Consider the following 24,981-nt stretch of genomic DNA (forward strand, 5'->3'; position numbering starts at 1 on the left):
TCTATAATCGGACGTTATTTTCCGACAGTTGGACCATAAATATTTTTCATCCCTATGCTCGCTTTAAATCTCCCAGAACAATTTTAATATCATGGGCGGCAGCATCGATTATTTTCTCTCTCTAGTAATCGTACAAAATATCCTTGGACTACTCGTCGTCCATGGGTTAAGTGGGTTCGCACACGTATCCCAAACTTCACGCCACAATTCGTAGTTATTAAAATTTGTCACTTATATGCATTAAATTTGGTACGAAAGGTACCTAGGTGCCAAAGTATATGAAGATTGGTTCAGAATTAGATAGGTTAGGTTTAAGTGTCAATCTGCCATCAGACTCACTTAGACGTTTTCGTCCATTGTGATACCACAGGAAGAGAAGAAGGAAGATGCCTTCTAGTTCCTACCGTTGAACCATCCAGATCGCTTTAAAAAGCCATATAACTTACGAATGTTCACATCCGCTAAATCAGACAGGTTCTCAAAGAAATGAGAAACTCCTTCTGACTGCTAGTGCGGGACACACACACAGTAGGTGTTCTATAGTCTCTTCTTCTTCGTTGTCCTTACAGCTTCTGCAAAAGTCGTTGCTGGCTACCTTCAGTTTGTCAGCATGTTTTCCGATTAGACACTGACCTGTCATGACGGACACAATGGCTGAGACGTCTATTCAAGCCAATGACAGCAAAGCGGTAGACCTCTTAAAGTCAAGATTAGGGCACATAGTTTTGCAATGCTCACTGCTCCCTCTTTGTGACCATCTATCATTTGTTGGCCTTCGGACCTGGTCCTGAAAACTTAGCTTACATGTCGCTAGAGGCATACCCACAGATTCCAGTATCCCTGGAATGTGTAGGGTAGATCCTAGTCTTGCAAGCTGGCATAGAGGCCAATTTTCCAATTGCACTTTGGGGGCTTATACTATTGGTTGCCCAAAAAGTAATTGCGGATTTTTCAAATAGTCGGCGTTGACAAATTTTTTCACAACTTGTGACTCTGTAATTGCATTCTTTCTTCTGTCAGTTATCAGCTGCTACTTTTAGCTTACTTTAAAAAAAAAAGTGTAAAAAAAGTATATTTGATTAAAGTTCATTCTAAGTTTTATTACAAATGCATTTACTTTCTTTTAAAAAATCCGCAATTACTTTTTGGGCAACCCAATAGAATCAAACTTTCCCCGGAAAGGCAGTATTTCGTGGAAAAAGCTTAATTTTAACTTAAATCTCTCTAAGTATATGTAAATCTATTTTTATGCAAAATTAAAATCTTACCTCGGGCTTGAGAATGAAAAAAGAATCCCACATGCAAATTTCTACTAGCAATCCTTTCAGTTTGTTTTTATAGATATGTGGGCTTTGAAATACGCATTTACTCCCACATCTCACTTTGCATGCAATGCAGAAAAACTCATGTGGATATTCGAATCAATGTCAAAGATTCCTTTTGGCTCTATCTAAGCATTTATTCAATCACATGTCGAAGCTTTCACTCTTCAATGCATTGCTCTTTACGTTGAGTGCCATATCAAAGGTAAGTTTGTGTGCGGGTACATCTGGCGCACGACTCACGTCCTTTCGGCAGTGGCATTTGGCTACATGGCCTTTTACCAAATCAATTTTCAGCAGCCAATATGTAAGATGGGCTTCCGAGGTCTTATTCTAATACAGTTTTGAAATGATTTTGCTCTTCTGTGTCCCATGGAACTGCAAGGACTCCCAAGTAACCAAATAAATGTTAGTTCGTTGTTTTTTTTTTTTTTTCGTTTGATAGACACCTAGGAACTCGAATGTCAATTTTGTATTTGCTACACCTTATGATGGTTAGTGGTCAAAGCAGCTTCAATTGAAATATTCGTGTGGGTGAATGCAAGTAAAGTACGTAAAGTAATTCGATTTGAATATGTAGTTGTAACTTGAAGAGTATGGTGTCCTTCATGTGAATTTAAATAAAGTGAGGGGGGAGTCCTTCAGGTATATTAGAAATAATGATGCCATGGAGCATACACTTCTACTGGCCCGTAATTTGGATACCCAGATTATTAATTAGTCTGTAAGGATCTCTTAACTTCCATCAAGACGGTAAGATCGCGAACAGTGTTGGAAGGTAAGAAGGAGCCAACGCCCTCTGAACATGGCACGATCGACATGGTTTGAGTGCCGGGTCATGGCGTAGTAATGGGGAATGAGAAAGCAGACGATTTGGCAATGAAGGCCAGAGAACTGCCGTCAATAAACTTGGTTAATCCAAAGCCTTTCGGGTCGACGCATTGCGAGTTTAGGACGTGGGCGACGAATGCGTATAAAACCCTGTGGAACAGCGAAACAGTCGGTAGAACTTCGAAATTCCGTAATGACACTTTAAGTCGATCTTGACATGTATGCCGTCTTTTCATCCGGCCGTCTGTTCATCCGTCCGGCCATTTATCGAACGAGCACCAACTTTCGAGAAAATAAAGGTAGACGCCTGAAATTTTTCCATAATAACTTTTTGCGAGTGTAGTTCAGTTGGGATTGTAAATGGATCAAATCGGTCCATGAATAGTAGATATTATAAATAAAAATCAATTCGTGTATGTTTGTGTGTTCCCTATAGACTCAGAAACAGCTGAACCGATTTTCTTGAAATTTTCACAGATGGTGCATAATGGTGAAAATAGGGTACTATATTTTTGATATCTGAAGGGGGGGCGGACCCTCCCCTTAGCCTAATTTTCAGAAACGCCAGATCTTGGAGATTGTTGATGCGATTTAAGCGAAATTTTGTGTGCTCTCATATAGCACCCTAAAAATAAAAATTTGGTATCCAAATTTCAGATGGGGTACCAAGGGGGGACGCCCCACCCTAAAACCTACCAAACATATTTTTAGACCAATCACGACAATATGCGACTCAAATGAAAGGTATTTAGGATAAGAAAACATATCTGATATCCAATTGTCGGACCAAGTGTTAAGGGGTCCACCCCAACCCCCAAAACACCCCTAAATCGGACATATTTACTGACCATGGCAATATGGGACTCAAATGAAAGGTATTTGCGAGTAGAATACGGATCTGATATCCAAATGTGGAACCACGTTTCTGGGGGTCCATCCCCTTTCCCAAAACACCCCCAAAACAGGACTTATTTACTGACCATGGGAATATGGGGCTTAAATAAGAGATATTTGAATGTAGAATACGAATCTGCTATCCAAATATGGGACCAAGTGTTTAGGGGGCCGCCTCTCACCAAAAACAGCCCCCAAAGGGGACAAATTTACGACCATAGCAATATGGGGCTCAAATGAAAGGTCTTTGGGAGTAAAGCACGAATTTTTAAAGTAAAGTAAAGTTTTTAAAGTGCAACACGAATCCGATATATATTTTCAAGGCCAACTCACTGAGTGGCCGCCCATGCCCCAAAACACCCCCCGAGCCGGTCATGTTTGCCAACTATGGAAATATGGGGCTCAAATTAAAGGTATTTGGGAGTAGACCACGTATCTGATATCAACATTAAGGGCAAACTGTCTAGCGGACGTCCCATCACCATAACAACCCCTAAATAGGACATATTTGCTCACCAAGACAATTTCTGTCTTAAAGAGAGTGGAACTAAATATTCATAGCTTTTAGGGCCAATACCCCAAACCGGACATATTTGCCGACTTTTGCAATAAGAAGTTTAAATGATATTAGAAAACGAATTTGATATCCAATTTTGAGGGCAATGGCAATATGGGGTTTAAATAAATTATTTATATTGGGTTGCCCAAAAAGTAATTGCGGTTTTTTTAAAAGAAAGTAAATGCATTTTTAATAATACTTAGAATGAATTTTAATCAAATATACTTTATTTACAATTTTTTTCTAAAGCAAGCTATAAGTAACAGTTGATAACTGACAAAAGAAAGAATGCCATTACAGAGTCACAAGCTGTGAAAAAATTTGTCAACGCCGACTATATGAAAAATCCGCAATTACTTTTTGGGCAACCCAATAGATATATGTGAAGCTTGAATTTTCTGGGGTCTACCCCTTTCCCAAAATACCCCACAAACAGCAATTTTTTACTGACAATCGCAATATGGGACACAAATAAAGGTATTTGGGAGTAGAATACGAATTTAATATCCAAATATAGGACCATATATTTAGAGCATCACCCCTTTCCCAAAACGCCCCCAAAGGAAAAAAATTTTCAACCATGCCAATATGTGGCTCAAATGAAAGGTATTTTAGAGTAGGAAACGAATTTGATAACCTATTTTGGAGCCATGTGTTTGGGGGACGCCTCATCCTGTAAACTCCTCTTAAGCCAATGGCAATATGGGGTTTAAATAAATGGTATTTGAGAGAAGAGCACGATGCTGATATTTTTTCAGGGCCAATTATCTGGGGGACTTTCTCTTCCCCGAAAACACCACTAAATCAGACATTATGCGAATGTCGGGCTTAAATGAAGTATTTCAAGAATGGAGTACACCTTACATCCAAACTTAAATTCGTAGAGCAATTAAGATCATACGGGATTCAGATAAAAGCACTTATATTGTTAAACTGTTGGTCATGTTAATATGGTATTTCACTAAAAGATCTTTAATTGTCGCAAATAAATATTCCAATGAAACTTTTGTTTCATATAAAGTTAAAGAAGGCAGAGCGGAGCGGGCCTGGGTCAGCTAGTAACTCCTATATAAACCGATGTCCATATTTTCCCTCTTGAGTCCTTAGAGAGCGCAATTCTTTTCCGATTTTCTGAAAATTTGAAAAATGACTTCTTTTATGACTCCCAACAGATGTTCTAAATATGGTTCGAATCGGTCAATAACTCGGTATAGCTCCCATGTAAACCGACTCCGAATATACTTCTTGAGCCTCAGAGGAAGCAATTCTCATCAATGCATATAAAAAATCCATGGCATTTCTTGTTGTGACCTTCCATTATTGTACCCACCACAATAGGATGGGGGTTTACCAATCTAGTCATTCCGTTTGTAACACCTCGAAATATTGATGTGGGACCCCAAAAAGAATATATATTCTTAGTCGTCCCGACATTCTGACTCGAACTAGCCATGTCCGTCCGTCCGTCTGTCGAAATCACGATAGCGGTCGAACGCGTAGATCTAGCCGCTTGAAATTTTGCCCAGATACTTTATATTGATGTAAAAGGTCCTCCTAATGGCTGGATTTGACGTGGTTCTTATCCAGGAACCATGGGTGTGTGGTGGAGAGATGGTACATGGACTAAGAATTCCGGGATTTTAACTTCTCAAGGGTACGGGGAATGGGGGACACAGAGCCTGTATTATTGCAAAGGGCAGTCTAAATGGTTATCTTCTTCCGTCGCTAAGCACTGAAGATTTAGTAGTAGCCAGCCTCGAAATAAATAAGTCTCAGTATTGGCTGGCACACGATTCAGCGATGCCGCCTTCAAGTCTTAAGTCTTGGAGCTGCTTCTGTAGGGAAGAAAATCCTCATTGCAGGAAGTGATGCTAATGCACATCATCAGGTATGAGGAAGTTCGGATGTCAACGAAAGGGGTGAGCTGCCGACCTTTATTACCAGAAACAGGCGGGAGGTACTAGATTTTATCTTTGTATCGGAAGATATAAAAAAAAAAAATATACGACTGGGAAGTGTTGGATGACCACAGCTTCTCTGATCATCGTTATAATAGTTTTAGCTTTGGAGAAAATACTGAAGTCCGGTCCCTCGGCTAAACAGAAGAAAGGTGGATTGAGATAAATTTAGGCACAAATTCTGCACCACTATCCCTTCTAGACCGGAAAAGGAAGTGGAAACTACGGAGGATATACACATAGTGGTCAAGCGGATCACGAAGGCTCTGAATGACTCGCTTGGGTCAGCATGCCCCTAGTGCCAAGCTAAGGGGCAAACAGCGACCGCCAGGTGGACCCCAGAGCTTGTTGGTCTAAGGAAGGACTGCAGAAAACTCTTCAACAGAGCAAAACCCACAAGAAAACCACACGATTGGGACATCTAAGGGTGGCCACCGTAGCGCAGAGGTTAGCATGTCCCCCTATAACGCTGAACGCCTGGGTTCAAACCCCGGCGTGGACATCAGAAAATTTTTCAGCGGTGGTTATCCCCTCACTAATGCTGGCTACATTTGTGAGGTACTTTGCCTTGTAAAAACTTCTCCCCAAAGAGGTGTCGCACTGCGGCACTCCGTTCGGACCCGGCTATAAAAAGGAGGCCCCTTATCATTGAGCTTAAAATTAAATCGGACAACACTCATTGATATGTGAGAAGTTTGTCCCTGTACCTAAGTGGAATGTTCATGGGCAAATTTGCATTTGCATAAGGCTGAGCTAAGAAAATATAAGGGCGAGAACGAATCATCAATCAATCAAATGCAGCTCCGTGGTGGATACGTCTGAGACCTCTAGGCTAAGGAAGATTCTGTCCTCGAGACCTATTACGGTGCGGTATATCCAGAAGTCAGAGAATGTATGGACAATGTCAAGTGGGGAATCAGTAGAAATACTCGTTGATACACACAACGAACAACGTGGCGCCAGAAGAGGTGGTCACTGATATGCATTCATCGGAGGCCATTAGTGAAAATTGTGTCTGAGCCGAAAATCCTTTGGGCGATAAGAAGTTTCGACTATTTTAAGTCGTCAGACCCTGATGATGTATCACCGGTTGAATTACAAGCTGTGTCTGATAGACTGGTTCTCTGGCTTAGGGAGATATACTCTGCTTGTATCAGAATGTCATATATATCTGTGGGATGGAAGGACACGAAGGTCATTTTCATTCCGAAAGTAGGAAAATCCTACCACACGAAGGCGAAAGATTTTCGTCCTATTAGTCTGTCATCTTTTATGCCAAAGACTCTTGAGAGGTTGATACAAACATATCTTAGGGAAAGGTCCCTCGAGGCGGTAGCCCTTTACGTCGGCTACATAGAGGGTTCTCTCGCTGTCATGGAATATACAATGGTAGCATTTCTTGGTGCTTTCAATTATGTAAAACCGACGTCAATCATGAAGGAGTTGGAGTTTCTGGGCATCAACTCTACCGTAAGAAAATTTATTAATAATTTACTTACTAAAAGATGCATTACGGCATGCTTGGGTCCTGTGGATCTAAAAAGATGGGTCAGCAGAGGATCTCCTCAAGGAGGTGTACTGTCTCCTCTCCTTTTGTATATAGCCATTAACAATATATTGGGTTGCCCAAAAAGTAATTGCGGATTTTTTAAAAGAAAGTAAATGCATTTTTAATAAAACTTAGAATGAACTTGAACTAAATCAAATATACTTTTTTTACACTTTTTTTTTAAAGCAAGCTAAAAGTAACAGCTGATAACTGACAGAAGAAAGAATGCAATTACAGAGTCATAAGCTGTGAAAAAATTTGTCAATGCCGACTATATAAAAAATCCGCAATTACTTTTTGGGCAACCCAATATTATTGTCTCTGAAAGAAAAAGGCGTAAAAGTGGTCGCATATGCTGATGACGTGGCAATTGCGGTTGGGGTAAGTTTCCCAGTACTCTAAGAGATATAATTCAGGAAGCTCTATGTGCAACAGCAAAGTGGGCTACCGAAAGTGGTCTGAGTATAAATTCGTGCAAGACAGAAGTAGTTCTTTTCAGCTGGAGATACAAGTTGCCTACAGTGGAACCTGTCTCCTTGGGTGAAGAGAATTTTCCTTTTACGGAAAACACAAAATACCTGGGTGATTTGCTGGACAGGAAACTGAATTTCAAATCCAACATTATGGAAAGGGCAAGAAAGGCAACTCTTGCTCTATACACTTGCAAGAGAGCCATGGGCAAAAGGTGGGGATTTAGACCGCGTGTCATGCATTGGCGTATCATGCAGGCCTATAATGCCATACGGTGATGTGGTCTGGGGGACGGCGATTCAAAAATCCACCTCCTACTCAATACTTAACCGGATCCAAAGGATGGCTTGTTTGTTTATAACAACCGCACTGAGGATGACACCATCTGGTGCACTGCATTTAATGCTACATCTTTTGCCTCTGGACATTGTGGCTACCCAAATTGCAGCGACCACTAACGTGAGGTTAAGGGAGCTTTCTCATTGGTCATGTGACGGCTACGGACACTGTGTTATCCTCGATACAATATCCGATGTTCCTGGCAGTGTGGATTACACCCTACCTAAGCCATTTTTTTGATTAAAATTACTATACCATTATTCCTGATAGAACCGATTGGAACCATGATATCCCTGGTAACAGAATTTACATAGACTTCTATACGGATGGTTCCAAACTACACGACCTGGTGAGCTTTGGGGTGTATTCTAAAGATCTAGATCTGGTCATATCGAAGAGGTTATCTGACCACTGCAGTGTGTACCAAGCGGAGTTCTTTGCAATTAAGGAAGTGGTGGAATGGCTAAGATATAATGTCATTACGACGATTGCTATAAATATCTTCTCAGACAGCCAGGCAGCCATTTAATCCCTGGAGAACGTATTTCTGAACACAAAAACCGCCCTCGACTGTGGCAGATCTCTCAACGAGATGGCTGAACAGCTCAAAATTCATCTGTTCTGGGTGCCGGGCCACAGAGATATCCCAGGGAATTGTAAAGCGGATGAGCTTGCGAGACTAGGAACTACCCTACACTTTCCAGGGATACTGGAATCTGTGGGTATGCCTCTAGCAACATGTAAGCTAAGTTTTCAGGACCAGGCTCGAAGGTCAACGAATGAAAGATGGTCACAAAGAGGGGGCTGTGAGCATTCCACAACTATGTGGCCTAATCTAGACTTGGAGAGGTCTACTGCTTTGCTGTCATTGGCTAGAACTGAAGTCTCAGTCATTTTGTCCTTCATGACAGGTCACTGTCTAATCGGAAAACATGCTGATAGACTGAAGGTTGCCAGCAACGAGTTTTACAGAAGCTGTAGGGACATCGATGTAGAAGAGACCATAGAACACCTTCTGTGTGTATGACCCGCACTAGCAGTAAGAATGAGTTCCACTTTAGGTTCTCATTTCTTTGAGAACCTGTCTGATTTAGCGGATGTGAACATTCGCAACTTTTTGGGCTTTTCAAAGCGATCTGGATGGTTCAACTGTAGGAACTAGAAGGCATATTCCTTCTTCTGTTCCTATGGACGAAAAGGTCTAAGTGAGTCTGATGGCAGACTGCCACCTTATATTGATGTAGGTCGTTGGGGATTGAAAATGGGCCATATCGGTTAAGATTTGGATATATTGGGTTGCCCAAAAAGTAATTTAGGATTTTTCATATAGGCGTTGACAAATTTTTTCACAGCTTGTGACTCTGTAATTGCATTCTTTCTTCTGTCAGTTATCAGCTGTTAATTTTAGCTTGCTTTAGAAAAAAAGTGTAAAAAAAGTATATTTGATTAAAGTTCATTCTAAGTTTTATTAAAAATGCATTTACTTTCTTTTAAAAAATCCGCAATTACTTTTTGGGCAACCCATATGCTCCCGATTTGACTTCTTGAGCACCTGAAAGACGCAATTTTTGTTCGATTTGGCTGAAATTTTTCACTTGGTGTTCATTTATGACTTCCAACAACTGTGCTAACCTGATTTGGCTTCCATATAAATCGATCACCTGATTTGACATCTTGAGCCCCTAGAAGTCTCAATTGTTGTCCGATTTAGCTAAAATTTTGCACATAGTGTTCTGTTATGACTTCCAACAACTGTGCCAAGTACGGTCCAAATCGTAAGAGAACCTGACATAGCTCCCTTATAAACCGATCTCCCAATTTGGCTTCTTGAGCCCTTGGAAGCCGCAATTTTTATCCGGTTTGGCTGAGATTTTGCACATAATGTTCTGTTATGACACCCAACAACTGCACTAAGAACGGTCCAAATCGGTCTGTAACCTGGTACGGCAGGAGTTAACAAAAATATGAAACAAATATTTTTGGTGGATAGATTGTGTGTCTCATGGCATAAATATAAGGGAGAAAGTGGTTCAAGTGGTACTCCTATGGGTGACCACCATAAATGACCTATTACGGACGCTGACTGAGGAGGGATTTGAAGCCATCTACGCAGACAATGTTATAATACTTTTAAGGGGTAAAGATTTGAAACAGCTTTCGCAGAAGGGCCGAAAGGGTCTTGCATTGCTGGTAGGTGGTAGCTTCCACACAGCAACCATGGTATGACTCATTTTGACCTCTTAGTTAAGGAGGCGGAATGTTGTTAGGTTATATTTATTGGGTTGCCTAAAAAGTAATTGCGGATTTTTTAAAAGAAAGTAAATGCATTTTTAATGCATTAAATTGCCATTTTGTTTGATAACCTTTTGCCATCTTCCTGGCAAATTTAGTATTCCACGCTCATAGAACTTCTGGCCTTTATCTGCAAAAAACTGAACCAAGTGCGATTTTATAGCCTCATCATTGCCGAAAGTTTTACCATTTAAGGAGTTCTGCAAAGATCGAAATAAATGGTAGTCTGATAGTGCAAGGTCAGGGCTATATGGTGGATGCATTCCCAGCCAAGCTCACTCAGTTTTTGGCGAGTGACCAAAGATGTGTGCGGTCTAGCGTTGTCCTGGTGGAATATGACACCTTTACGACTGACCAATTCTGGTCGCTTCTCCTTGAAGGCTTTATTCAATTTGTCCAAGCTGTCACTTTTTATACCCTAAACCACTACTGTTGTACAGAGTATTATAACTTAGTGAATTAGTTTGTAACACTCAAAAGGAAGAGAGATAGACCCATTGATAAGTACACCGATCGACTCAGAATCAATTTCTGATTCGATTCAGCTACGTCCGTCTGCCTGTCTATCCGTCCGTCTGTCTGTCCGCCCGTCTGTCTGTCCGTCCGTCTGTCTGCCTGTCCGTCCGTCTGTCTATCTGTCTGTCTGTCCGTCCGTCTGTCTGTCCGTCCATGTTAATTTGTGTACAAACTACAGGTCGCAATTTCCATCCGATCGTCTTCAAATTTGGTACGGGCATGTTTTTCGGCCTAGAGACGAAGCCTATTGAAATTATAAAAAAAATCGGTTGGGATCTGGATATAGCTCCCATTTATATGTACATCCGATTTTCAGTAATAATGCAATAAAATGGTCATTTCTTAACCGATTCTCTCGAAATTTTAGCAGGAATGATTTTTTTACGACTCTCGACATTAGTGGTGAGTTTCAAGGAAATCGGTTCAGATTTTGATATAGCTCTCATATATATATCTCGGACGATTTTCACTCCTAGAGCCACTGCACGAACATTTATTGACCAATCTTGCCAAAATATTCAACAACGCTTTCCTTGACGACTACCACAATTTAGATAGAATGTGATCAAAATCGGTTCAGATTTAGATATAGCTCCCATATATATGTTCGTCCGATATTCAGTAATAATGCAATAAAATGGTCATTTGTAAACCGATTTTCTCGAAATTTGGCAGGAGGAATTTTCTCTTGACTTTCAATATTACTGGTGAATTTCATGGAAATCGGTTCAGATTTAGATATAGCTTCCATATATTTATATCGCCCAATTTTAACTTCTGGAGTCACAGCAAGCGCATTTATTGATCCATCTTGCCAAAATTTTACAAAACGCTTTCCTCGACGACTGCCACGGTATCTGAGGAGTTTGCTCGAAATCTGTTCAGATTTAGATATAGCTCCCATATATATGTTCGTCCGATTTTGAGAAATATTTCAAAAAAGTGCTCATTTGTTAACCGATTCTGTCGAAATTTTGCAGAAAGGATTTTCTTATGACTCTCAATATAACTGTTGAATTTTGTGGAAATCGGCCCAAATTTAGATATAGTTGTCATACATGTATATGGCCAGATTTTTACCCCAAGAGCCACTGCAAGCGCATTGTTTGACCAATCTTGCCAACATTGTGCACATTGCTTTCCTTGACGACTACTAAATTATCTGAGAAGTTTTTCTCGAAATCGGTTCAGAAGTATTGGGTTGCCCAAAAAGTAATTGCGGATTTTTTAAAAGAAAGTAAATGCATTTTTAATAAAACTTAGAATGAACTTTAATCAAATAAACTTTTTTTACACTTTTTCTCTAAAGCAAGCTAAAGGTAACAGCTAATAACTGACAGAAGAAAGAATGCAATTACAGAGTCACAAGCTGTGAAAAAATTTGTCAACGCCGACTATATGAAAAATTCGCAATTACTTTTTGGGCAACCCTATAGATATAGCTCCCATATATATGTTAGTCAGATTTTGGATAATTTGCCATAATGTAGTCACATGTCAACTGTAGTTTTTACAGTTTGAACATATTTGCTCACCGAGGTCAATCAAAATTGGTTCAGAATTGGATATAGGTCCCACATTGTATTTACAGGGTAGGTGTAGGGTATTTTACAGTCGGCAACGCCCGACTTTTGCCCTCCCTTATTGGTTTAAGGCTACATTTAGTTTTGTCAATAAGGCCTATTGTCTGTGCATCGTTTGGACCTCATTATTTTAGATTTAGGTTTAATTATCCACCCAAAAATCCCTCTCATTTGAGAACCAAATTGTTCAGATCTCTCCACATTTCCGTTTAGTTTGTGGTAAGAGGAAGTGAAGTCCATTGAATTCCATTTTTAGTGCCTTAACTCTGCTGCAAGCTTTTGCGCTGTGAAACGTAACCATCTGTTGCCCATTTCTACTTACATCGAATGATGCACCAAATCCGCATTTTACAACTATCAATGATAACTGAGTTAACTGCAATTGCTCGTTGATGCAGATGCTTATGGCCCAGATGGTTAAGGGCTATAAAAATAGTTATTTTTGGACATTTCATGCCATCGTGAATGGCCGCCAGTGTTCAGTTGGTCTTTTTTTTTTTTTTTTGCTGCTGTTTTCAGCTCTAAAGCTCTTTCTCTTCCCCGCCCTAGGACAAGGTATCTCTGAACACCATGCGAACGAATCACCAGACAAAAGAAGTGAAATAAAATTCAATTGAATTTTTCTACGCTCACCCACGCATCCGCTCAATTGCCACCTGTACAGCGGTGACGTGACTGCTTCATGTGGTCGTTGCATTTGCGGCAGTTACAAATTTCTTACAGGCGATTACACGCGCCTCCATTTCTGTCTATCTGTCGATTCCTATCAGATCCATATTGGCACTTTAATGCTCGGGGCAAATTACCACGTGCCACGGAATGACTGGAACACATCGGATTTAAGTGTTGCCACATTCAAACAATGTCTGTCATGCCACAGAGAGCAATATCAATGTGGTCGATTATGCTGTGTTAGCGAAACGCATGACTGCTATGGTTATGGCTGGGGGAGGTGGCATCTGAGCATTGACTGTTAGTAAAGTAACCATAACACACAAAAAAGGGACGATTTGAGATCTTGTGAAGAGATATTGTGCCTACCCTGTTGTTGTCAAAGGGGGTAGGTGGTAAATGGAGAACTGTCAGATGTAGGGCAAAATTTATAGAGTCAAAGGCATGTTTTTCGATTGTGAAGTAATATCTTTAAAGTTTTTGTTAAATACTTTAAGTTAGGTTGAAATGAGGGTGAAGATATTAATCAGCTCCTTGCCACTATAGACATACATCTAAGTCAGTAATCTAACATCTAACCTCGAAAAAGAAAATCTCTGTTAGGAATTCCGTGCTACTTAAAAAATCCTAAATAATTATCCTTAATATCTTAAGTTGGCAACCACAACTGTGGGAAGAGCTCAGAGGGACACATATACCATCTACCGTGGTAAGCATTTATTCTTTAGACGCTTTCTATTTATAAGCAAAACCTAAAAAATAATCCATAACGAATAAAAATTGATCCTTCTAGGTTCTCAAGAACTTCAAGAACTTTGAAGATCTGCCTATATATGAGAGCAATATCAGACTATTTTTTGTGAAGACTTTTTAAAAAGGTGTCCTACTCTGGCACGCCATTCATGCTCGGCTTTAAAAAGGAGGTCCCTTATCACTGAGTTTGAAAATTGATTCGGATGGCTTTCATAGATTATGTGATAAGTTTACTCCTGTTCCTTAGTGGAATTTCCAATGGCAAATTTGCAATATCAGGTAATGAGTCGATTTAACAATGTGCGGACCAACACACCGATCCAATCCTTAGACCAGTATCGGGTGGACCCAGCCCTTAGAAACTGGATAAACCATATGCTAAGGAATAGGTGGATAAATTGTGTGTTCCATGGCATAAATATAAAGGAGAAAGCGGCACAAGGCACGCCACAGGTGGGCATTTTATCACCACTCCTATAGGTGATCACCATAAATGACCTATTACGGATGCTGACTGAAGAGGGATTTGAACCCGTTTGCTACGCAGACGATGTTATAACGCTTCTAAGAGGTAAGTATCCGAACCAGTTATGCAGAAGAGCCGAAAGGGTCTTGCATATACCATGTGACTGGGCTATACCCAGAGGTCACAATGTTAACCCAGAGAAGACAGAAATATGTCTGTTCACGAGGAAGACGAAGATGGGCCAATTTAATGCACCACGTTTCCTCAACGAAACGATTTCGATATCTGACAAGGTCAAATACTTAGGTGTGATCTTGGACAGGAAACTAAATTGGAAGTGTCACATTCAGAAGCGTACTGAGAAGGCTCACAGATGTTGGGCACAAAGTAGTCGGGCCATGGGATCGCAATGGTGCCTGAATTCGAGGATAGTTCTATGGGTCTACAGAAGCGTGATTAGACCAATACGCCTCAGCAATATAATGGGGAATGAATCCGATGATAGTCCACTGGCTCTACAGGAGCCTGATTGGAACAATATTTACTTATGTCTCAGTAGTTTAGTGGACTTCTAAATAGGAAAAGTGCAACAGGACCAAACAACAGGTTTAGAGAACATGTTGTCTTGGCATAGGTGGAGCGATGAGGACCACGCCCACTAGGGCACTGGAGACTATTCTAGATATCCAACACAGAGACGTGCAGATTAAGTGTGCGGCTATGAGACTTAAGGCGATGGGAAAATGGATTGAGGATGAGAGCAGCTCATACCATCGCGGTATAATCGAGGTGACGATAGGAAACCGATAGGAAGGGAAGAGATTTCCGATCGGATACCTGAGATGAACCTTGAGGTCGAGTGCGAGGCACTGCTGCCAGCGGCACAGTCTTGGATTAATGGAACCCTAGTATTGCCATCTGGAAGATCGTGCTACACGGATCGATCAAAGCTAGAGGACAGAGTGGGCTTGGGGGCCTACATTGAGAACCCAAGGAGTGAGATCTGTTCTAGGCTGCCTGATCAAAACCCAGTCCTGCAGGCGGAGATACGGGCGATTACGGAGTTCGTGAAGTGGTGCGATGCTAACGCGAGGACATCGAGTATGAACTTCTTTACGAACAGTAAAATGGGCATAAGGGCAATTACAATCAGGACGGTAAGGTCAGGAACAGTCTTACAGTATAAGAAGGAGATGGCGAAAATCCTATTGGGGGATCCAGATCGTGAGAAGACGAGGCTATTGCTGAAAGGAAGTAAGAAGGGGATCAGTATAGCTATTGGTATCATAACGGGCTCGATTATGTAAAATCGGTGCGGCAAGTAATAGCATGTGTAGGGGTTGCGGGGAAGATGATAAGACATTGTAGCATTTCCTTTGTCTTTGCCCGCCTTTCGCGTCTAACAAATACCGGCACTTAGGTGGGAACACAATGCCAGACATTAACCAACTTAGGGGCGCGACATGGAAAACAGTTAGGATTTTGCCAGTAACACTTACAATAATACCTAACAAGATTTTCTATTTTGATGTAACTTTTTTTAGTATTTAGAGCATAAAACAAGCTGATTAATGGCTTAGGTGTATGTCCATAGTGGCATGGGGCGGAATAACATCAGCACCCTCTTTTCAACTTAACCCAAGCTATACGCAGTGTAATAACTTACCTGTCTGTAATATGCTCCTTTACGAACTGCAACAAATTGTATCCTAAATTCATGGAGGCCGTTTTTTGTCCCGCTGTGGAATCAGATGTAGATTTACTAGGTAGCCGCTCTACAAAATGCGATGGACTTTCTCAATTTGACCAGTTCCATCAGTCGACAAATATCCTCAAAATGATAAAACAATTAGGCACGGTTTTTCAGCAGCTTTTAAAAGGAAAGAAGAAAAGGAACAAAACAGAAACAAGAGAAAAGGCACTAAGTTTGGAGGAGCCGAATTTTGGATACCTACTATTTCGTGGATAAGCAATAACTGCGCTTAGACGTCAGGTTGGGTCCTCAAGATCTGGAGCTAGATTTTCAGTGAAACCAAGGAGAGCCTCTAATAAAGCAGCGTATCAGGCAAGTTAAAAAAGCATATATAAGTATATCCGGAAGTGGAAGCGGTAGACACTTACTATGCTTTACTATTTTATATCCTACACCACTACTGTGGTACAGGGTATTATAACATAGTGAATTTGTTTGTAACACCCAGAAGGAGGAGAGATAAACCCATTGACAAGTATACCGATAGACTCAGAATCACTTTCTGATTCGATTTAGATATGTCCGTCTGTCTGTCCGCCTGTCTATGTTAGCTTGTCCATGTTAACTGGTGTTTTTTTTTAACAACCCATTTAAAAACATCCGCAGAGGCCCATCAAAATTGACTCAGAATTGCATATGCCTCCCACATTGTACTTACAGGGTAGGTTTAGGGTAATATACAGTCGGCATCGCCTGACTTTTGTCCTTAATACCACAGGAACAGAAGAAGGAAGATGCCTTCTTGTTCCTACCGTTGAACCATCCAGATCGCCTTAAAAAACCCAATAACTTGCGAATGTTCACATCCGCTAAATCAGACAGGTTCTCAAAGAAATAAGAACCTAAAGTGGAACTTCTCCTAACTGCTTGTGCGGGACACACACACAGAACGTGTTCTATAGTTTCTTCTTCTTCGATGTCCCTACAGCTTCCGCAAAAGTCGTTGCTTGCAACCTTCAGGCTGTCAGCATGTTTTCCGATTAGACAGTGACTTGTCATGACGGACACAACGACTGAGACGTCTGTTCTAGCCTATGACAGGAAAGCAGTAGACCTCTTCAAGTCTAGATGAGGCCACATAGTTTTGGAATGCTCACAGCCCCCTCCTTGTGAGCATCTATCATTAGTTGACCTTCGGGCCTGGTCCTGAAAACTTGGCTTACATGTCGCTAGAGGCATACCCACAGATTCCAGTGTCCCTGGAATATGTAAGGTAGCTCCTAGTCTCGCAAGCTCATCTGCCTTAGAATTCCCTGGGATATCTATGTGTCCCGGCACCCAGAACAGGTGAATTTTGGACGGTTCAGTCATCTCGTTGTGAGATCTGCGACAGTCGAGGGCGGTTTTTGTGTTTAGAAATACGTTCTCCAGGGATTTAATGGCTGCCTGGCTGTCTGAGAAGATATTTATGCCAATCGTCGTAATGATATTATGTCTAAGCCATTCCACCACTTCCTTAATTTCAAGGATCTCTGCTTGATACACACTGCAGTGATCGGGTAACCTCTTCGATATGACCAGTTCTAGATCTTTAGAGTACACCCCAAAGCCCACCTGGTCGTTTAGTTTGGAACAATTCGTCCCCAATTGATTCTATCAGGAATAGTGGTACAGTAAATTTTATCACTGCCTGGAACATCGGATATTGTATCGAGGATAACACAGTGTCCGTAGCCGCCACATGACCAATGAGAAAGCTCCCTTAACCTCACTGCAGTGGTCGCTGCAATTTGGGTAGCCACAATGTCCAGAGGCATAAGATGTAGCATTAAATTCAGTCCATCAGATGGTGTCATCCTCAGTGCGGCTGTTATGCACAAACAAGCTATCCTTTCGATCCGGTTAAGTATTGAGCAGTAGGTGGATTTTTAAAGCGCCGTCCACCGGACCACAACACCATAAAGCATTATTAGTCTGATAACTGCAGTATATACCCAATGCATGATACTTGGTCTAAATCCCCAACTTCTACCAATGTCTCTCTTGCAGGTGTATAGGGCAGGAGTGGCCTTTCTTGCCCTTTCCAAAATGCTGAATTTGAAGTTCAATTACCTGTCTAGCTAAACAATCAGTTTTTTTTGCACTTTCTGTGAAATGGAACATTCTCTCCACCCAAGGAGACAGGATCTACTGTAGGCAACTTGTACCTTCTGCTGAAAACAACTACTTCTTGGATTTATACCCAGACCACTTTCGGTACCACATTTTGCTGTTGCGCTAAGAGCTTCCTGAAGTATATCTCTTAGAGTGCTGGGAAACTTTCCTCTAACCGCAAGTGCCACATCGTCAGCATACGCGACCACTTTTATGCCATTTTCTTACAGAGACAATAATATATTGTTAATTGCTATATTCCATAGTAGAGGAGACAGTACGACTCCTTGAATTGTTCCTCTGCTAAACCATCTTTTTAGATCCACAGATCCCAAGACTGCCGTAATGCATCTTTTAGTATGTAAGTTATTAATAAACTTTCTTACTGTAGAGTTGATGCCTAGAAACTCCAACACCTTCATGATTGACGTCAGTTTTACATTATTGAAAGCAGCTCCAATGTCAAGAAATGCTACCATTGTAAATTCCTTGACAGCGAGAGAACCCTCCAATATAGCCGGCTAGGTCGTGAAGGGCTATGTCAATGGATTTTCCTTTACTATATGCATGCTGCTTCCGCGACAGGCGATCTTAAGGGATCTTTGCCCTATGATATGGTTCTATCAACCTCTTAAGGGTCTTCAGCATAAAGGATAACAGACTAACAGGACGAAAATTTTTCGCCTTCTTGTTTTAGAGTTTTGCTGCTTTCGGAATGTAAATGACATTCCCACAGGTATATATGACATTCTGATACAAGCATAGTATATCTCCCTAAGTCAGGGAACCAGTCTGTCAGACACAGATTGTTATTCAACCGGTGATACATCATAACCATTGTCTGTTGGAGAATTTCCCGGGAAATGTATCAACGAGTAGTTCTAGTGTTTCCTCACGACATACTGTTCATACATTCTCATGACAGAAATCGCACGATCTAGGAGGCCAATTGACAAGTCCCGAATGTGTAATAAAATGTCCACCGAACTCGCCTCTCAATAAGTCCATTTTCAGAGTGCTGTGTGGCATGTGGCACCGCCTTGTTGAAACCACAAGTCACGCAAATCAAGCTCTTGGGTTGAATATCATCGCACAACCAGAATGGTAAGATGACTAACAGCCTTGGAATGTAAGAAGGAGATTGACGCTTTTTCTGAGGATGGCTTGATCTGCATCGTTTGGGTGCTGGGCCAAATCGGAATAAATGGGAATGAGAAAGCAGAGAATTTGGCAATGAAGGCCAGAGAACTGCCGTCAATAAACTTGGTTAAAATGAAGCCATTCGGGTCGACGCAGTCCGAGTTAAGAGCGTGGGCGACAAACGCGCCTGTAACACTGTGGAACAGCGAAACGGTCAGTAGAACTGAGAAAATCCTATGGGGAGGTCCAGATCGTGAGAAGATGAGGCTATTACGGAAAAGAAGTAAGAAGAAGGTCATTGGTATCATAACAGGACACATTGCACTACAAGCTCACTTATATTAAATCGGTGCGGCAAGTGTAAGCATGTGTCGGGCATGCCTAGAAGACGACGATCGGCAATCCCTTGTCATTGACCGGCAGTTAGGTGGGGACACAATACCGGACATGGAGCAACTAAGGGGCGTGGCATGGAAAATTATTAAGGATGTTGTAAGTAACACGGAATTCCTAATTTAGATTTGCTTTTTCGAGGTTACTATTTTAAGTATTTAGTATTTAGAGCACACAACATGCCGATTACTGGCTTAGGTGTATGTTCATAGTGACATGGACCTAACCTAACTTAACCTAACCATCTCACGATAGCGCTCACCATTCACAATTACGTTACGATTCCCATCAGCTTTGAAGAAGTACGGTCCAATGATGCCACCAGCCCATAAATCACACCAAACTTTGACTTTTTATAGATGCGTTGGTAGCTCAAAAATCGACAATTCTGTTTATTTACGTAGCCATTGAGCCAAAAAATGAGCTTCGTCGTAAAATTGAAAAAGCGTGCAATGATCTTTCGTAACAGAGCTCGCATTTTGATAATAAAATTCAATGGTGTACAAGCGTTGTTCGTTTGTAAGACGATTCATGGTTAAATTATAGACCAATTTGAAGACGTTCAGCGGTGAAACAAAACACGAAACGTGGGTCAGCTGTTTAAACCAGTTTTGCTAAAAGATAATAGCTAAAAAATCACCCTTTATAAATAAAAAATGGGATTTCTAGTTGTGGTATTTATTAAATTCTGCCTATACAGAGAGAATGTGCAAAGATCTCTACAAATGCGATCAATTGGGGAGGCTATTTAAGGTTCGGCCCAGCCGAGCCGAACATACTTTCATATACCTTTATCTATGTAAGGTGTCACAATGGAACAGAATGAACCTCCGAGTGAGCTCATCCCATTAGTCGACTATCCATTGAGCTAACCTAAGCATCAGTTCAATATAAATAAAGCGTGAGACAAATATGACTTACACTTCCTCAAAATGTCATTCATGTTCCAAGTACGTGAGTCATATGCTCATTTTTACAGGGAATTCAATTTGCCATTGAATGTCATGTACCATTGAAGAAATCCTTTCTTAATTTCTTAAATAAAGCCATTAGAAAATTACAACACAAAACACTCTCACTTATCAAATTAAACTATTATTCAAAGTTTGGGTAATTACCTTAATTATGGCCATAAATTATTTAAGGGAATTAAGAAGGCGGTGTGTGACAATAACAAGAAATACGCCGTTTTACTCTTTCGAGTTGGAAGGACATAAAGATTAAGCCCTCATTAAAATCATCCATCCTGGCTGGCAGTTAGGTCAGTGTGTAAACGTGAGTGTGTGTGTGTAAGTGTAAGCAACAACTATAAATAAATTTGCCAAGGTTACTAAGCCAATGGTTGGATACATTGAAGAAGAGAGACAAAGTTTTAAAAGGAAACAGTAAGAGAGGGCAAGAGAGAGAGATAGAGAGAGAGAGTTTTAGAATGCCCTTGTCATTGTGAACTTTGAGCTAATCGTTAAATTAAGCAATTGTCGTAAATTTCTAATGAATTGGCATATTTGGTTAAAGGCAACCCCAGCGATCACCCATGTACCACATTACCAACCAACACCAACCCACTCACATTGACTTTTAGACCCACCCAAGCCATAGGAAAAGCCAATTACCCGGATTCTGTAAACACAGTTGACTTAAAATAGAACAACGCTAGCGAGTGGGTGGACATCCGAGCACAACTGTTTATGTGTGCGTGCATTGTCCCTTGATCAGAATGGAATCGTTACGACACCTTGGGTAAACATATTCACATTCCCATTGGCATTGTGGCTAATGTGGAGGAAATGGGTTTTTGCATTTTATGTCATTTTAATTAATTCCTTTTCTTTGGTCTCTAACAAATTGCAATTTTTATGATACCAAATTAGTTGGATCAATTTCGGAGAGAAGTTTTTCAAATAAAATACCCATAAAGACGGCGCACATAAATGTATCAATTATCCGAACACGTACGTAAAGGCACGTTGATGATGCCACTTTGCCATGCAAGGACATTAAAATAAATGTTCATTTAATTGGCCCAACATTTTGTGAGAATGGCAAGGGGGAAATAAATCTGTGTATCTATGTTTTGTCCTTGAAGCCAATATCTAATAATTGAGTCAATTTAGTTCGGAGAACAACTTAAAATGATACGTTTTGGAATGCACTCATTCTTGATGATATTAACGACATTGAAGTAATGGCAACTGAAAACTTAGTTTAATAAAAATGTCTATTCTGATAAGATAGAAACAAGTAAAAAGGCGTTAAATTCGGCCGGGTCGAAATTTGGATACCCATCACCTCGGTTATATATGTAAACCACCTTTCGTCATAATCCGGTGAAAAATGGAAAATGTATGCCCCTATAGCAGCTATATCGAAATATGTTCCGATTTAAACAAAATTCGACACGGAGTGCAAAGGTTTGTATGTTCGCCTATGGCGCTGAACGCCTGTGTTCGAATCCTAGCTAAGCCATCAGGAAAAATTTTCAGCGGTGGTTTTCCCCTCCCTAATGCTGGCAACATTTGCGAGGTACTGTGCCATGTAAAACTTCTCTCCAAAGAGGTGTCGCACTGCGGCACGCCGTTCAGACTCGGCTATAAAAAGGAGGCCCCTTATCTGTGAGCTTAAATTTGAATCGGACTGCACTAATTGATATGTGAGAAGTTAGCCCCTGTTCCTTAGTGGAATGTTTATGGGCAAAATTTGGAATTTTGCCTTGGAGATTTCCAATGGGCCACATCGGCTCAGATTTGAATATAGCTCTGGAATTTTTGCACGATTTAGCTGAAATTTTGCATGTAATATTCTATTATGACCTTCACAGAGCTCCCATAAAAACCGATCTCCTGATTTGCACATTGTGTTCCATTATGACTTTCAACATCTGTACGTATTGGGTTGCCTAAAAAGTAATTGCGGATTTTTTTAAAGAAAGTAAATGCATTTTTAATAAAACTTAGAGAGAACTTTAATCAAATATATAATTGCCATTTTGTTCGATAACCTTTTGCCATCTTCCTGGCAAATTTAGTATTCCACGCTCATAGAACTTCTGGCCTTTATCTGCAAAAAACTGAACCAAGTGCGATTTTATAGCCTCATCATTGCCGAAAGTTTTACCATTTAAGGAGTTCTGCAGAGATCGAAATAGATGGTAGTCTGATGGTGCAAGGTCAGAGCTATATGGTGGATGCATCAAAAGTTCCCAGCCAAGCTCACTCAGTTTTTGGCGAGTGACCAAAAATGTATGCGGTCTAGCGTTGTCCTGGTGGAATATGACACCTTTACGATTGACCAATTCTGGTCGCTTCTCCTTCATGGCTGTATTCAATTTGTCCAATTGTTGACAGTTTTAATTAATTAATTGTTTGGTTCCTTGGAAGCAGCTCAAAATGTACCACACCCTTCCAATCCCACCAAACAGACAGCATAACCTTCTTTTGGTGGATATCAGCCTTTGAAGTGGTTTGAGCTGGTTCACCATGCTTGGACAATGACGGTTTTCGACTAACGTTATTGTAAACAATCCATTTTTCATCTCCAGTTATGATTCGTTTTAAAAACGGATCGAATTCATTGCGTTTAAGGTGCATATCACAAGCGTTGATTCGGTTTGTTAAATGAATTTCTTTCAATACATGTGGTACCCATATTAAAATTGACGCCAAACAAACAAATGTAAACAAAATTTGGCGCACTTTTTTTCTAAAGCAAGCTAAAAGTAACAGCTGATAACTGACAGAAGAAAGAATGCAATTACAGAGTCACAAGCCGTTGAAAAAATTTGTCAACGCCGACTATATTACCGACAATTACTTATTGGGCAACCAATTAGTACGGTTCAAATCAGTAAAGAACCTGATACAGCTCCCATACAAACTGATCTCCCGATTTGTCTTCTTGAGACCCTGGGAGCCATAACTTTCCTCCGATATGGCTGAAATTTTGCACATAGTGTTCTGTTATGACTTCCAATAACCATGTCAAAATAGGTCTATAACCTGATATAGCTCCCATATAAACTGATCTCCCGAATTGATTTCTTGAGCCCCTGAAAGAAGCCATTTTTATCCGATTGCTGAAATTCTATAACCTGATATAGCTTCCATAGCAGAATCCATAGTGTTGGGTTCTCAAGTTTCGGCCCGGCCGAACTTAGCACTCTTTTACTTGTTTCTTCTATGATCCCTTCCAGGATTTGGTGAATATGTGGTCTAGGGTGAATTATCCTGGACTTAAGCCGCATTGATAGGGCCCAATTATCTCTTTGACTTTAGGTTTTAATCTTTTACACAGTACGCTCGAGAGTATTTTGTATGCGATGGGGAGGAGACTTATTCCTCTGTAGTTGGCACATTCCGTCTTATCTCCTTACTTGTGTACGGGACATCGTATGCTGAGATTCCAGTAATCGGGTGTGCGTTCTTCTGACCAAATTGCGCAAACAAGCTGATGCATATGCCTTATCCACGTATCGCCTCAGGTCTTAAATAATTCAGCGGGTAACCCGTCGGCTACTGCTGCCTTGTTGTTCTTCATTTGGGTCACAGCTATTGTATTTGGACCTTTTTCTAACTAGGAGGTAAACATTCTATACCATCATCAGGGATTGGTTCTGCAGTATCCTCTTCGCCGCCATCGTCGGACTCCAGGTAAGGTTCGGTTACAGTGGCTGTCTAGTCTTCTAGTTCCTAACGTTCAACCATGCAGATCGCTTTAAAAAGCCCAACAACTTGTAAATGTTCACATCTGCTAAATCAGACAAGGTCTCAAAGAAATGAGAACTCCTTCTGACTGCCATTGCGGGACTCGCACACAGCAGATGTTCTATTGTCTCTTCTTCCGACATTTTCACAGCTTCGGCAAAAGTCGTTACTGGCTACCTTCAGTTTGCCAGCATCTATTCCGATCAGGCAGTGGCCTGTTGACTGAAACGTCTGTTGTGGCCAGTGACAGCAAAGCGATAGACCTCTTCAAGTCTAGATTAGGTCACATAATTTTGAAATGCTCACAGCCGTCGGACACTAGCACACTATCTGTGTCAGTTACCAGATTTCCTTCGTTGTCTCTGTAGGAGGAGTTGCCTGTATCAAAGCTATGGGTTTGATGTTTAATTCGGATAAAAAATTGAGGCTTTCAGGGGCTCAAGATGACAAATCTGGAGGTCGGTTTTGATGGGGGCTATATCTATCAGAGCCGATATGGCCCATTTGCAATCCCCAACGGATAACTTTAAGTGTTCGACCACTATCGTGATTTCGACAGACGGACGGACGGACATGGCTAGATTGACTCAGAACGTCGAGACGTTCAATAATATATATGGGGGAATATTTATGGGATCTTAGACGAATATTTCGAAGTGTTACAAATGGAAAGACTAGATTAGTATACCTCCATCC

The 24,981-nt window shown here is 40.9% G+C and overlaps 1 protein-coding gene across 1 annotated transcript in view; it reads left to right on the plus strand.

Moving 5' to 3' along the window:
* Positions 1-1,392: 1,392 nt before the first annotated feature.
* LOC106084610 (uncharacterized) overlaps positions 1,393-24,981 on the plus strand; it is a 58,336-nt gene continuing 34,747 nt past the window's right edge. The window contains exon 1 of the mRNA XM_013248430.2: positions 1,393-1,527. Within this exon, the coding sequence (XP_013103884.2) occupies positions 1,393-1,527 (135 nt within the window). The remainder of the gene's footprint in view (positions 1,528-24,981) is intronic.

The sequence above is a fragment of the Stomoxys calcitrans genome, chromosome 2, assembly GCF_963082655.1.
Source record: "Stomoxys calcitrans chromosome 2, idStoCalc2.1, whole genome shotgun sequence".
Lineage (NCBI taxonomy): Eukaryota > Metazoa > Arthropoda > Insecta > Diptera > Muscidae > Stomoxys > Stomoxys calcitrans.